We start from the raw sequence: 14,453 nt of genomic DNA, 5'->3' as shown, positions 1-14,453 counted from the left end.
CAGTTCTCCGCTGTAGAGTACACCAGGGCGAGTGCTGCCGTACGGAGAGTTTGAGCGTCTGCTCCCCATGTGGATCCGGTGAGTTTCTGGATCAAGTTGATCCTACGCTTCAGTTTCTTCCCAAGGTTCTAGAGATGTTGTCTATATGACTCTATGGGGTGGATGATGACAGCCTTCTTGCACCCACCCTGTTACGTGATCTTAGATCACAACTAATGTCGTCTCAAAGGACACCGAACTTGTCCTTAACTCGACCTCCCGGTGACAGTAGCAAACCACTGCCTGTGAGGAGCGAAGCAAATGAAAATTATTGGGTGATGAAGATTAAATCTGAATGCTCTCCTTCTCATTCACACTTCAGAAAGAAACTCACAATCCAGGTGGAAAGGAAAACGATGACACCTGGGCATCTGATGGCCGGAGTTTGCTGGGAGCTGGTGGAGCTGCTGTGCCCTTCAGGCATTCTCGATTTTTATTGATGAAAGTTTATGTTAGCGCTAAAGTTAGATAGCTCCTTCCTGAGTTATTAATGTAACATCAAATATTTAAAAGTTACAACGCAGAACAGCCCCTTCATGAACAACACACTGCAGCATCTGAGGGTTTAGCAGCAGTGAGAGATGGTGTCACACTGCTCACCACAGTTGTGGCTACTGCAGCTAAATGTCTGCAGAGGTTGGCAGAAGATTCAAACCTACATATGGATAGATGTAGAGTAGTGGGATATGTGATAGACAGCACATGCCGGGACAGACAGAAACAGGAAAAGAGACTTGGGATAAATCGTGAGATAGTCTGGGCATATCAATGTGATAAATACATAGCACTAGATAAATGGATAGTAAGGATGCACTGAGAATAGAGTAAGGACATACCAAGGATTGATAGTGTGAGGACATAAGAAATCTGAGGAAGGATGTTCTTGCCATGGAGATAGTGCAGCGAAGATTCACCAGGCTGATACCTGGGGTGGCAGGAATGACGTATGAGGAGAGATTGGGTCGATTAGGCTTATATTCGCTAGAGTTTAGAAGAATGAGAGGGGATCTCATTGAAACTTATAAAATTCTAACAAGACTAGACAGACTAGATGCAGGAAGGATGTTCCCGATGGTGGGGGAGTCCAGAACCAGTGGTCACAGTCTAAGGATAAGGGGTAAGCCATTTAGGACTGAGATGAGGAGGAATTTCTTCACCCAGAGAGTGGTGAACCTGTGGAATTCTCTACCACACAGGGCAGTTGAGGCCAATTCATTAATTATATTCAAGAAGGAGTTAGATATATTTCTTAAGGCTAAAGGGATCAAGGGATATGGGGAGAAAGCAGGGACAGGGTACTGAGTTTGGATGATCAGCCAAGGTCTCATTAAATGGCGGAGCAGGCTCGAGGGGCTGAATGGCCTATTCCGGCACCTATCTTCTATGTGAAGGGGAACAGTGGCATAGTGGTAATGTCACTGGGCTAGTAATCCAGAGGCCTGGACTAATGATCTCACCACGGCAGCAGGGGAATTTAAATTTACATAGAAACATAGAGATAGGAACAGGAGTAGGCCATTCGGCCCTTCGAGCCTGCTCCGCCATTCAATGAGATCATGGCTGATCTTCGTCTGAGATCATAGCTGATCTTACCAGTTCAGTACCCCGTCCCCGCCTTTTCTCCGTAACCCTTAATCCCCTTAGCCTTCAGAAATATATCCAATTCTCTCTTGAAAATATTTATTGAATTAGCCTTCACAGCCCTCTGTGGCAGGGAATTCCACAGGCTCACCACTCTTTGAGTGAAGAAATTCTTCCTCATCTCTGTTTTAAATGATTTGCCCGCTATTTTTAGACTGTGGCCCCTGGTTCTGTGCTCCCCGGCCATTGGAAACATTCTCTCTGAATTCAGCCTGTCCAGGCCTGCCATAATTTTATATGTTTCGATGAGATCCCCTCTCAATCTTCTAAACTCCAGTGAGTACAAGCCCAAACTATTTAATCTCTCTTCGTAGGTCATTCCCGCCATTCCAGGTATCAGCCTGGTGAATCGCCGTTGCACTCTTTCCATGGCAAGAACATCCTTCCGCAGATGGGGCGACCAAAACTGTACACAATACTCCAGATGCGGTCTCACCAGCACCTTGTACAGCTGTAGTAAGGTATCCCTATTCCTATACTCGAACCCCCTTGATATGAAGGCCAACATACCATTTGCCTTCTTAATCGCCTGTTGCACCTGCATGCTCTCCTTCAGTGACTGGTGCACAAGAACACCCAGGTCCCTCTGCACTTCCCCATCTCCCAATCTATTGCCATTTAGATAATAATCTACCCTCCTGTTTTTACCCCCAAAGTGGATAACCTCGCATTTATCCACATTATAGTGCATCTGCCACGTATCCGCCCATTCCCCCAACCTGTCCAAATCGCACTGTAGCCTCCTGACATCCTCATCAGAGCCCACCCCTCCTCCTAGTTTAGTGTCGTCAGCGAATTTGGAAATATTGCATCCAATTCCCTGATCCAGATCATTTATATATATTGTGAACAGCTGGGGTCCCAGGACAGATCCTTGCGGCACCCCGCTGGTCACTGCCTGCCACTCCGAAAACGAGCCGTTTATTCCAACTCTCTGTTTTCTATCCGCCAGCCAGTTCTCTATCCACGTTAATACTTTGCCCCCAATCCCATGAGCCTTAATTTTGCATGATAATCTTTTGTGTGGAACCTTATCGAAGGCTTTCTGGAAGTCAAGGTACACCACATCCACTGGCTCTCCCCCATCTATTTTACCAGTTACTTCCTCAAAAAATTCCAGCAGATTAGTCAAACACGATTTACCCTTTGTAAATCCATGTTGACTCTGTCCGATCCTTTCCCCATTTGTCAAGTGCTCCGCTATTTTATCCTTAATAATGGACTCTAGCATTTTGCCCACAACCGATGTAAGGCTTACTGGTCTATAATTCCCTGCTTTCTCTCTACCCCCCTTTTTAAATATTGGGGTAACATTAGCTACCCTCCAATCCACGGGTACTGTTCCCGAGTCAATGGAGTTCCGGAAGATGATCCTTAGAGCATCTGCTATCTCCAGGGCCACCTCCTTAAGTACCCTAGGATGTAGTTTATCAGGCCCCGGGGATTTGTCGGCCTTCAGTCCCCTCAACTTACCCAACACCATATCCCTAGAGATACTAATTTCTGTCAGCTCCTCCCTCTCATTAGTCCCTATGTTTGCCGATATTCCTGGGAGGTTATTTGTGTCCTCCTTTGTGAATACAGAACCAAAGTATGAGTTTAATTGGTCTGCCATTTCCTTATTCTCCATTATATATTCTCCCGAATCGGACTGCAAGGGACCGACTTGGGATTTTACCAGTCTTTTCCTCCTGATATACCGATAAAAGCTTTTGCAGTCTGTCTTTATGTTTGCTGCAAGTTTACTTTCGTATTCTATTTTCCCCTTCCTGATTAATCCCTTTGTCTTCTTTTGCTGTATCCTGTACTGCCCCCAATCTTCCGGTCTGGTGCTTTTTTTTGCCAGTTGATATGCCCTTTTTTTTGATTTTATGCTGTCCCTAATTTCCCTCGTTATCCACGGTTGAGTCACCTTTTTAGGTTTATTTTTATGCCAAACCGGTATAAACATGTTCTGGAATTCTTCCATTCTATCTTTGAATGCTTGCCATTGTCTATCCACTGTCAATCCCCCCAGAAACACCACCCAATCAATCTTACCCAATTCCCGTCTCATACCCTCGTAATTCCCTTTATTTAAGTTCTGGACCTTAGTCTCTGATTCAATTTCCTCACTCTCCATCTCGACTGAGAGCTCGATCATATTATGATCGCTCTGACCCAAGGGGCCTCGTACAAGAAGATTGCTGATAAGTCCCTTCTCATTGCACAATACCCAGTCTAAAACGGCCTGATCTCGAGTCGGCTCCTCGACATATTGGTCCAGATAACCGTCCCGAAAACATTCCAGGAATTCCTCCTCCTCAGAATTTTTACTAATTTGGGTAGTCCAATCAATATGTAAATTAAAGTCACCCATGATGACAGCTGTGCTCTTATCGCACGCTTCTCTAATTTCCCTTTTTATGCCTTCCCTCACCTCCATATTACTATTTGGAGGCCTATATATCACACCCACTAACGTTTTCCTCCCCTTACTATTTCTCATTTCTACCCATACAGATTCCGTTTCATCCGAGTTAATATCCTTCCTTTCCATTGCATTAATCCCCTCCTTTACCAGCAATGCTACCCCACCTCCCCTACCTTTTTGCCGATCCTTCCTAAATATTGTATATCCCTGGATGTTAAGTTCCCAGCCTTGCCCACCCTGCAGCCACGTTTCTGTAATCCCAATCAAATCATACTTGTTTACCTCTATTTCCACAACTAATTCATCCACCTTGTTCCTAATGCTTCTAGCATTAAGATACAAAGCCTTCAGGCTTGCTTTTTTCACACTCTCATTATGAATTAGTTTGGCCCTTTGTGTTTCTCTCCTTTGCTTATTGCTTCTCACCTTTCTACCATCTATTTCTGACTTCATATGACTTCCCTCTTTTCCACTACCTAGGTTCCCATCCCCCTGCCAAATTAGTTTAAATCCTCCCGAACCGCCCTAGAAAATATTACCCTGAGGACATCGGCTCCCTCACAGTTCAGGTGTAGACCGTCCCCTTGGTACAGGTCACTCCTCCCCAAGAACTGGTTCCAATGCCTCAAGAATTTAAATCCCTCTCCCTTGCACCACTGCTCAAGCCACGTATTTAGCTTATCTATCTTACTCTCTCTAAACTTATTAGCTCGTGGCACTGGTAGCAATCCAGAGATTACTACCTTTGAGGTCCTACTTTTCAATTTAGCTCCTAACTCCCTAAATTCAGCTTGTAGGACCTCCTCCCTCTTTTTACCTACATCGTTGGTACCTACATGTACCACGACAACTGGCTGATCCCCCTCCCCCTTCAGAATGCTCTGCACCCGCTCCGAGACATCCTTGACCCTTGCACCAGGGAGGCAACATACCATCTTGGAGTCTCGGTCTCGGCCACAGAAACTCCTATCTATCCCCCTTACAATTGAATCCCCTATCACTATAGCCCTATCCCTCTTTTTCCCGCCCTTCTGTGCAGCAGAGCCAGTCATGGTGCCCTGAACCTGGCTGCTGGTGCCTTCCCCTGATAAGTCATCTCCCCCAACAGTACCCAAAACGGTAAACCTGTTTTGGAGGGAGATGACCGCAGGTGACTCCTGCACTACCTTCCTGCCTTTACCCTGCCTTTTGGTCACCCATTTACTGTCTGAGCTAGCCTTTACCTGCGGTGTGACCAACTCACTGAATGTGCTATCCACAACATCCACAGCATCGCGTATGCTCCAGAGTGAGTCCATTCGCAGCTCCAGCGCCGCCATGTGGTCCGCTAGGAGCTGCAGCTGGACACACTTCCTGCACACATAGTTGTCAGGGACAGTGTTCCTGATTTCCCACATGGCACAGGAGGAGCATGACACGGGTCCGAGCTGCCCTTCCATGACTTAACCCTTACAATACCCTTTTATTTACTACGATTTAGCCAAATTTAGTTCATTAAATAAATCTGGAATGAAAAGCTAATGCCCTTTAGGGAAGGAAATCTGCTGTCCTTACCTGCTCTGGCCTATATGTGACTCCAGACCCACAGCAATGTGGTTGACTCTTAACTGCCCTCGGAAATGGCCTAGCAAGTTGTAACAAACCGCTATGAAACACAATAAGAATTAAACCAGACGGAGCACCCAGCATCGACCTTGGCACCGGCAACGGCACACCCAGCCCAGTCGACCCCTCAAAGTCCTCCTCACCAACATCTGGGGACTTGTGCCAAAATTGGGAGAGCTGTCCCACAGACTAGTCAAGCAACAGCCTGACATCGTCATACTCACAGAATCATACCTTTCAGCCAAACTCCTCCATCACCATCCCTGGGTATGTCCTGTCCCACTGGCAGGATAGACCCACCAGGGGTGGTGGCACAGTGGTATACAGTCGGGAAGGAGTGGCCCTGGGAGTCCTCAACATTGACTCCGGACCCCATGAAGTCTCATGGCTTCAGGTCAAGCATGGGCAAGGAAACGACCTGCTGATTACCACCTACCGCCCTCCCTCAGCTGATGAATCAGTGCTCCTCCATGTTGAACACCACTTGGAAGAAGCACTGAGGGTAGCAAGAGCACAGAATGTACTCTGGGTGGGGGACTTCAATGTCCATCAACAAGAGTGGCTCGGTAGCACCACTACTGGCCAGTCTGGGCCTGTGACAGCTGGTGAGAGAACCAACACGAGGGAAAAACCTACTTGACCATGTCCTCACCAATCTACCCGTCGCAGATGCATCTGTCCATTGTGGAGATAAAATCCCGTCTTCACACCAAGGACACCTTCCATCATGTTGTGTGGCACTACCACCGTGCTAAATGGGATAGATTCAGAACAGATCTAACAACTCAAAACTGGGGATCCATGAGGTGCTATGGGCCAACAGCAGAATTGTATTCCACCATAATCTGCAACCTCATGGCCCGGCATATCCCTCACTCTACCATTTCCATCAAGCCAGGGGGCCAACCCTGGTGCAATAAGGAGTGTATAAGAGCATGCCAGGAGCAGCACCAGGTGTACCTAAAAATTCGGAGCCAACCTGGGGGAAATGCAACACAGGACCACATGCATGCTAAAAAGCAGAAGCAGCATGCTATAGACAGAGCTAAGCGATCCCACAATCAACGGATCAGGTCAAAGCTCTGCAGTCCTGCCACATCCAATCGTGAATGGTGGTGGACCATTAAACAACTAACGGGAGGAGGAGGCTCCATGAATATCCCCATCCTCAATGATGGTGGAGCCCAGCACGTGAGTGCAAAAGACAAGGCTGAAGCGTTTGCAACCATCTTCAGCCAGAAGTGCCGAGTGGATGATTCATATTGGCCTCCTCCTGAGGTCCCCACCATCACAGAAGCCAGTATTCAGCCAATTTGATTCACTCTACGTGATATCAGGAAACGGCTGAGCGCACTGGATACAGCAAATGGCTATGGGCCCCGACAACATCCCGGCTGTCATGCTGAAGACTTGTGCTCCAGAACTAGCCGCGCCACTAGCCAAGCTGTTCCAGTACAGCTACAACACTGGCATCTATCTGACAATGTGGAAAACTGCCCAGGTAAGCCCTGTCCACAAAAAGCAGGATAAATCCAATCCGGTCAATTACCGCCCCATCAGTCTACTCTCAATCATCAGCAAAGTGATGGAAGGTGTCATCGACAGTGTTATCAAGCGGCACTTACTCGCCAATAACCTGCTCACTGATGCCCAGTTTGGGATCCACCAAGACCACTCGGTTCCTGACCTCATTACAGTCTTGGTTGAGACATGGACAAAGGAGCTGAATTCCAGAGGTGAGGTGAGAGTGACTGCCCTTGACATTAAGGCAGCATTTGACCGAGTGTGGCATCAAGGAGCCCTAGTAAAACTGAAGTCAATGGGATTCGGAGGCGGTGCGGGGGGGGGGGGGACTCTCTCCACTGGCTGGAGTCATACCTAGCACAAAGGAAGATGGTTGTGGTGATTGAAGGTCAATCATCACAGCCCGAGGGCATCGCTGCAGGAGTTCCTCAGGGCAGTGTCCTAGGCCCAGCCATCTTCAGCTGCTTCATCAATGACCATCTCTCCAACATAAGGTCAGAAATGGGGATGTTCGCTGATGACTGCACCATGTTCAGTGCCATTCACAACTCCCCAAATAATAAAGCAGCCCATGCCCGCATGCAACAAGACCTGGACGACGTTCAGGCTTGGACTGATAAGTGGCAGGTAACATTCGCGCCACAGAATTGCCAGGCAATGACTATCTCCAACAAGTGAGAGTCTAACCACCGCTCCTTGACATTCAATGGCATTACCATCACCGAATCCCCCACCATCAACATCCTGGGGGTCACCATTGACCAGAAACTTAACTGGACCAGCCACATAAATACTGTGGCAACAAGAGCAGGTCAGAGGCTAGGTATTCTATGGCGAGTGTTTCACCTCCTGACTCCCCAAAGCCTTTCCCCCATCTACAAGGCACAAGTAAGGAGTGTGATGGAATACTCTCCACTTGCCTGGATGAGTGCAGCTCTAGTAACACTCAAGACGCTCGACACCATCCAGGACAAAGCAGCCCACCTTAAACATTCACTCCCTCCACCACCGGCGCACCATGGCTACAGTGTGTACTATCTACAAGATGCACTGCAGCAACTCACCAAGGCTTCTTTGGCAGCACCTCCCAAACCTGCGACCTCTTCCACCTAGAAGGACAAGGGCAGCAGGCACATGGGAACACCACCACCTCCAAGTTCCCTTCCAAGTCACACACCATTGTGACTTAGAAGTATGTCGCTGGGTCAAAATCCTGGAACTCCCTACCTAACAGCACTGTGGGAGCACCTTCACCACACGGACTGCAGCGGTTCAAGAAGGCGGCTCACCACCACCTTCTCAAGGGCAATTAGGTATGGGCAATAAATGCTGGCCTTGCCAGTGACGCCCACATCCCATAAACAAATTTTTAAAAAAGGAGGCCATTCAGCTCCTCGAGCCTGTTCTGCCATTCAATGAGATCATGGCTGATCTGTATCCAACTTCATCCACCCACCCTGGCTCCATTTCCTATTATACCCTTGTCTAGCAAAATTCTATCAATCTCAGATTTAAAATTATTAATTGAGCTAGCATCTACTGCTTTTTGTGACAGAGAGTTCCACACTTCTACCACCATTTGCGTGGTGAAGTGCTTCTTAACCTCTCTCCTGAATGACCTGGCTCTGATTTTAAGGTTATTTATTGCAAAGGGAATGTGGTATAAAAGCAGGGAAGTCCTGTTACAACTGTACAGAGCGTTGGTGAGACCACACCTGGAGTACTGCGTACAGTTTTGGTCTCCTTATTTAAGGAAGGATATACTTGCATTGGAGGCAGTTCAGAGAAGGTTCACGAGGTTGATTCCGGAGATGAAGGGGTTGTCTTACGAAGAAAGGTTGAGCAGATTGGGCCTATACTCATTGGAGTTTAGAAGAATGAGAGGGGATCTTATTGAAACATATAAGATTCTGAAGAGGCTTGACAGGGTAGATGCAGAGAAGATGTTTCCCCTCGTGGGGGAATCTAGAACTAGGGGGCATAATTTCAGAATAAGGAAATGAGGAGGAATTTCTTCTCTCTGAGGGTGGTGAATCTTTGGAATTCTCTTCCCCAGAGAGCTGTGGAGGCTGGGTCATTGAATATATTTAAGGTGGAGATAGACAGATTTTTGAATGGTAAGGGAGTCGAGGGTCATGTAGAACGGGTAGAGAAGTGGAGTTGAGGCCAAGATCAGATCCGCCATGATCTTATTGGATGGCGGAGCAGGTTCGAAGGGCCGAATGACCGACTCCTGCTCCTACGTCTTATGTTCTTATGTCCCCTTGTCCGAGACTCCCTCACCAGCAGAAAAAGTTTCTCTCCATCTACTCTATCAATTCCTTTCAGAATCCTAAAAACCTCAATCAAATCTCATCATAACCTTCTATATTCCAGGGAATACAAGCCTAGTTTATGTAATCTCTCCTCATAATCTAACCATTGGAGCCCTGGTAACATTCTGGTAAATATGCATGGGACTCCTTCCAAGGCCAATATATCCTTTCTAAAGTGTGGTGCCCAGAACTATTCTCAGTGCTCCAGATGTGGTCTAGCCAGGGCTTTGTACAGCTGTAGCAAAATTTCCTCCTCTTTATATTCTAACCCTCTCGTTATAAAGGCTAACATTCCATTAGCCTTGTTGATTATTTTTTGTACTTGACCACTACATTTTAGTGATTTGTGTACACTGAGCCCTAAATCTCTTTGGACCTCCACTGTTCCTAGCTTTTCACCATTTAAATAATACTCAGATACAACCTTTTTTTGGTCCAAAATGGATGGCCTCACACTTACCTGTGTTGAAATTAATCTGCCACAGTTTTGCTCATTCACTTAATCTATCAATGTCCCTTTGTAATTTTATGCTCCCGTCTACACTACTTACTATGACACCAATCTTTGTGTCATCGGCAAACTTGGATATATGGCTCTCTATTGTGTTATCTAAGGCATTAATAAATATAGTGAATAGTTGAGGCCCCAGCACAGATCCTTGTGGGACACCATTAGTCACTTCCTTCCAATTCAAGTACATACCCATTATCCCTACTCTGTCTTCTACTGGCTAACTAATCGCCTAACCCAGTCAATAATTTACCTTCAATTCCATGAGCTTTAATTTTAGTGAACAGTCTCTTATGTGGAACCTTATTGAGTGTCTTCTGGAAGTCCATATAAACTACATCCATAGGACATTCCCCTGTGTACTACTTCAATTATTTCATCAAAAAAGTCAATTAGGTTCCTTAGACATTCACGTTTACAAATCCACGTTGTCGCTCTCTAATCAGCTCAAATTTCTCTAAGTGCTCAGTCGCTCTGTCCTTAATTATAGATTCCAATAACTTCCCCACAACAGATGTTAGACTAACAGGTCTATAATTTCCTGGTTTCTCTCTCTCTCACCTTTCTTAAATAATGGAGTTATATTTGTAATTTTCCAATCTAAAAAGACAATTCCTGAATCGAGAGAGCTTTGGAAGATTATGGCTAAAGAATCTCCAATTTCCTCACCTACTTCCTTTAACACCCTGGGGTGAAAACCATCAGGTCCTGGGGTCAATATGGTTCCGTAACCCTTAATACTCTTGCCCAACGAAAACCTATCAATCTCAGTTTTGATATTTTCAATTGACCCCCAGCCTCAACAGCTTTTTGGGGGAGAGAGTTCCAGATTTCCACCACCCTTTGTGTGAAGAAATGCTTCAAAAAATCAAATAGGGAATTCAAAAGAAACTTCTTTACCCAGAGAGTGGTGAGAATGAGGAACTCGCTACCACAGGGAGTGGTTGAAGTGAATAGTATAGATACATTTAAGGGGCGATTAGATAAGAACATGAGGGAGAAGGGAATAGAGGGTTATGTGGATAGATTTAGATGAGGAAAGACGGGAGGAGGCTCGAGTGGAGCATAAACGCCGGCATGGACTGGTTGGGCCGAATGGCCTGTTTCTGTGCTGTATATCCTCTGTAATCCTATGCAATTCCTGACATCACCCCTGAACAGCCTAGCTCTAATTTTAAGGTTATGCCCCCTTGCCCTGGACTTTCCCACCAGAGGAAATCGTTTCTCTCTATCTATCCTATCAAATCCTTTAATCATCTTAAACACCTCAATCAGATCTTAATCTTCTATACTCAAGGGAATACAAGCCTAGTCTACGTAACATGTCCTCATAATTTAACCCTTTCAGCCCAGGTACATACTGAAGATAGATACAGATAGCAATAACTACAGTGAAACGCTCCTCACTCATCTGTCTCTTGACATCTTCCATCATTCATAGGTTTAATGGAATTGCTGTTTCACCGAGTGCTGCCGGCAGGTTTTGCTCTCCCAGATGGGCAACAGATGAATGGAGATCACAGGGTGGTGGAGAGGATCTGGGCCCCTCCTATTCTGTATATTGGTGCCCGCCCCCACCATACCCAACATTCTCACTCACATTTCATCTTTCAGTTTTAGAAAAACGCAAAAACTGCAGAAATTTAAAAAACTATTAAACAACTCAAAGTTTCTGTCTCTTAGTTTTTCACTCTCTTGTTTCCGACACTCTAAGGGAGCGAATCTGTCGGTAAATATAATTATTTAAACACATTCATAACTTGTGAAGTTTCCGTTTTCTTTTTTAAACTATCTCCCTGTCTATCTGATAAACTGTCGCTGGAGGCGGAGCAGAAACTCCACAGAGGCTCAAACACACACAAGCTTTGAATATTTACTCCGCTCCAACAACCCCAGAATATCAGAACCAAACCTTTCCCGAGCCCAAGCTGTTAACAATTCCCAGAAAGACAAGTCTGAATCTGGTCTCGAGTCTTGCACATTCTCTAAACTCACCGCTCAACAGGCTGGAGCGCAGGCAGATCACCATCACGGTCAGGATAGTCCTGGGCTCCATGTCCCCAGAGCATCGCCCGCACAACCCGGGGGCAAGCAGCCTCTCAGCGCCCGGGACAGCCCCCAGCTTCCGGGGTCTCCATCTGCCTCCACCGGGAAAGACCAGTAAATCCGAGCAGGAAGCCGGCTGTTGGGAGGGCTGCAGACGCTCTGTCTCTCTGTCTGCCTGTCTCCCTCTCTCTGTCTGCCTGTCTCCCTCTCTCTGTCTGCCTGTCTCCCTCTCTCTGTCTGCCTGTCTCCCTCTCTCTGTCTGCCTGTCTCTCTCTCTCTCTGTCTGCCTGTCTCTCTCTCTCTGTCTGCCTGTCTCCCTCTCTCTGTTTGCCTGTCTCCCTCTCTCTGTGTCTGCCTGTCTCTCTCTCTGTCTCTCTCTCTGTCTCTCGTTCTCTCACTCTCTCTGTTTCTCTCTCACTCTGTCTAACTGCCTGTATGTGTCTCTCTCTATCTCTTCTCCCCTCTCTGACACTATCTCTCTCTGACTCTCTCTCTGTCTCTCTCTCTCTCTCCCTCTCTCTGTGACACTCTCTGTCTCTCCGAGTCTCTGTCACTCTGACACTGTCTTCCTGACTCTCTCTCCCCCTCTGTCTCTCTCACTCTCTGACACTCTCTGTCCCTCTCTCTCCCTCTGACTCTCTCTCTCCCTCTGACTCTCTCTCTGACACTCTCTGAGTCTCTGACACTCTCTCCCTCTGACTCTCTCTCTGACACTCTCTGAGTCTCTGACACTCTCTCGCTCTGACTCTCTCTGGTGCAGTGGGACTGCAGGAAGCCAGCTGTTCCTGAACATCAGCACTTTTTAACCATCACAGAGAGAACAGCAGAGGGAGTCTGATCAATAAACCAATTTACCAAAGAACAATTTGAAAAAGACACTAAAAAAATTAAATCCAGTCACCAGATATTAAACGTGTTAATTTCTTGCGGTTTAAATCTGTAAATATCTGGATAAAGGAAGAGAAACAAACCTTCAGAACAGGGCTTCGAAAGCAACAAAAATAGCCAAAAGAAGATTAAGATACACTTTATGGCCGAGAAATGTGGTGTTGGTACAGGACAACGCTGGGTGTCTGTATGACAATACTTTGCCCGCCAGTTTAATGGGGAGTTAGACTATTTAAAATAAATGGCCAGCCTCTTAAAATAACAATGTAATGCGGTGGGAACTCATTAAACATGTATAGGCGGATATTACACACACACGTTTCTGGGCTAATAATCTTAACACTTTTAACATTGAGCCAGTTAGTGAGAATGCGAGTGATGGCTATAAGGGTAAGTACAGAGAGAAACTCTTATAAGGATATAACATAGAGGTGTTCAAAATGATGAAGGGTTTTGATAGAGTAGATAGAGAGAAATCACATCCATTGGCAGGAGGGTCGGTAACCAAAGGACACAGACTTACGATAATTGGCAAAACAACAAGGGAGGAGATTTTTTTTTATGCAGCGGGTTGTTGTGATCTGGAATGTGCTGCCTGAAAGGGTGGTGGAAGCAGATTCAATAGTAACTTTCAAAAGGGATTTGGATAAATACTTGAAGGAAAAAAATGACAGGGCTGTGGGGAAAGAGCCGGGGAGTGGGACTGATTGGAGAGCTGGTTCAAAGAGCCGGATGGGCCTCCTGTGCTCTATCGTTCTGTGACAGCACAGAGAGATCATGGAATGCGGTTTGGAACAGGATTCCGAAGCTGCTCGGACCATGGGAATGTGAGAACAAGGAATGCCACCCGTCTAGGATGTTTCATGTAGATGGAAGTTTAGAGAGAGATTCTGGAGTTTGGGAGTAGGTTTTACAGGAACTTTCCATTTCTTGCAGTGCACAGAAGGTTCCAGTCCCCTGACTCCGGTTAGTGCCTTGCTCACCTTTTTTTCTCACCTCCCTTCATCCTCCTCTCCAATCTAATCCTGGATGTTGACACAGTTTCCGCCTGAACCACTGGCCCTGGGAGTGAATCCCACAGCCTCACGGCTCTGTGTGTGAGGAGGTTTCTCCTGCCCTCTGTTCTCAATCTCTCACATTGAATCTTGTATCTTTGGCCCCTCGTTCTAGACCCTCAACCACTGGGAACAGTCTGCTTCTATCCACCCTGTCCCATCCTTTCATCATTTTCATCACTTCTGTCATATCGCCCCGCAATCTGCTGTTTAATTAAAAAAAAGGCCCGATACAAAGATAAATACCAGAGTTTCTTTCAAACCGTTACTAGGAATTATCATGAACAGCCTTTTATTTCCGCTATTCTATAATTTTCTACTGATGAAAGAGTAAAATCCCCATTACATTGTCTACTTTTCTAACGCAACCTTTCCCAAATCCTCAAACTGTGGCACTCCTCTCCTCCCACTCATGC

At 46.3% G+C, this 14,453-nt stretch overlaps 1 protein-coding gene across 1 annotated transcript in view; it reads right to left on the bottom strand.

Moving 5' to 3' along the window:
• Nucleotides 1-12,484, bottom strand: part of layna (layilin a) — a 39,021-nt gene extending 26,537 nt beyond the window's left edge. Inside the window, exon 1 of the mRNA XM_085967668.1 lies at nt 12,044-12,484. Within this exon, the coding sequence (XP_085823794.1) occupies nt 12,044-12,104 (61 nt within the window). The 5' untranslated portion in view covers nt 12,105-12,484. The remainder of the gene's footprint in view (nt 1-12,043) is intronic.
• Nucleotides 12,485-14,453: the final 1,969 nt, after the last annotated feature.

Source organism: Somniosus microcephalus, chromosome 26 (genome assembly GCF_052327205.1).
Source record: "Somniosus microcephalus isolate GS21.2 chromosome 26, FLI_Smic_1.0, whole genome shotgun sequence".
NCBI classification, from domain to species: domain Eukaryota; kingdom Metazoa; phylum Chordata; class Chondrichthyes; order Squaliformes; family Somniosidae; genus Somniosus; species Somniosus microcephalus.
Note: the sequence above shows the minus strand (reverse complement) of the source record. Positions and strands in the feature narration are given on the sequence as shown.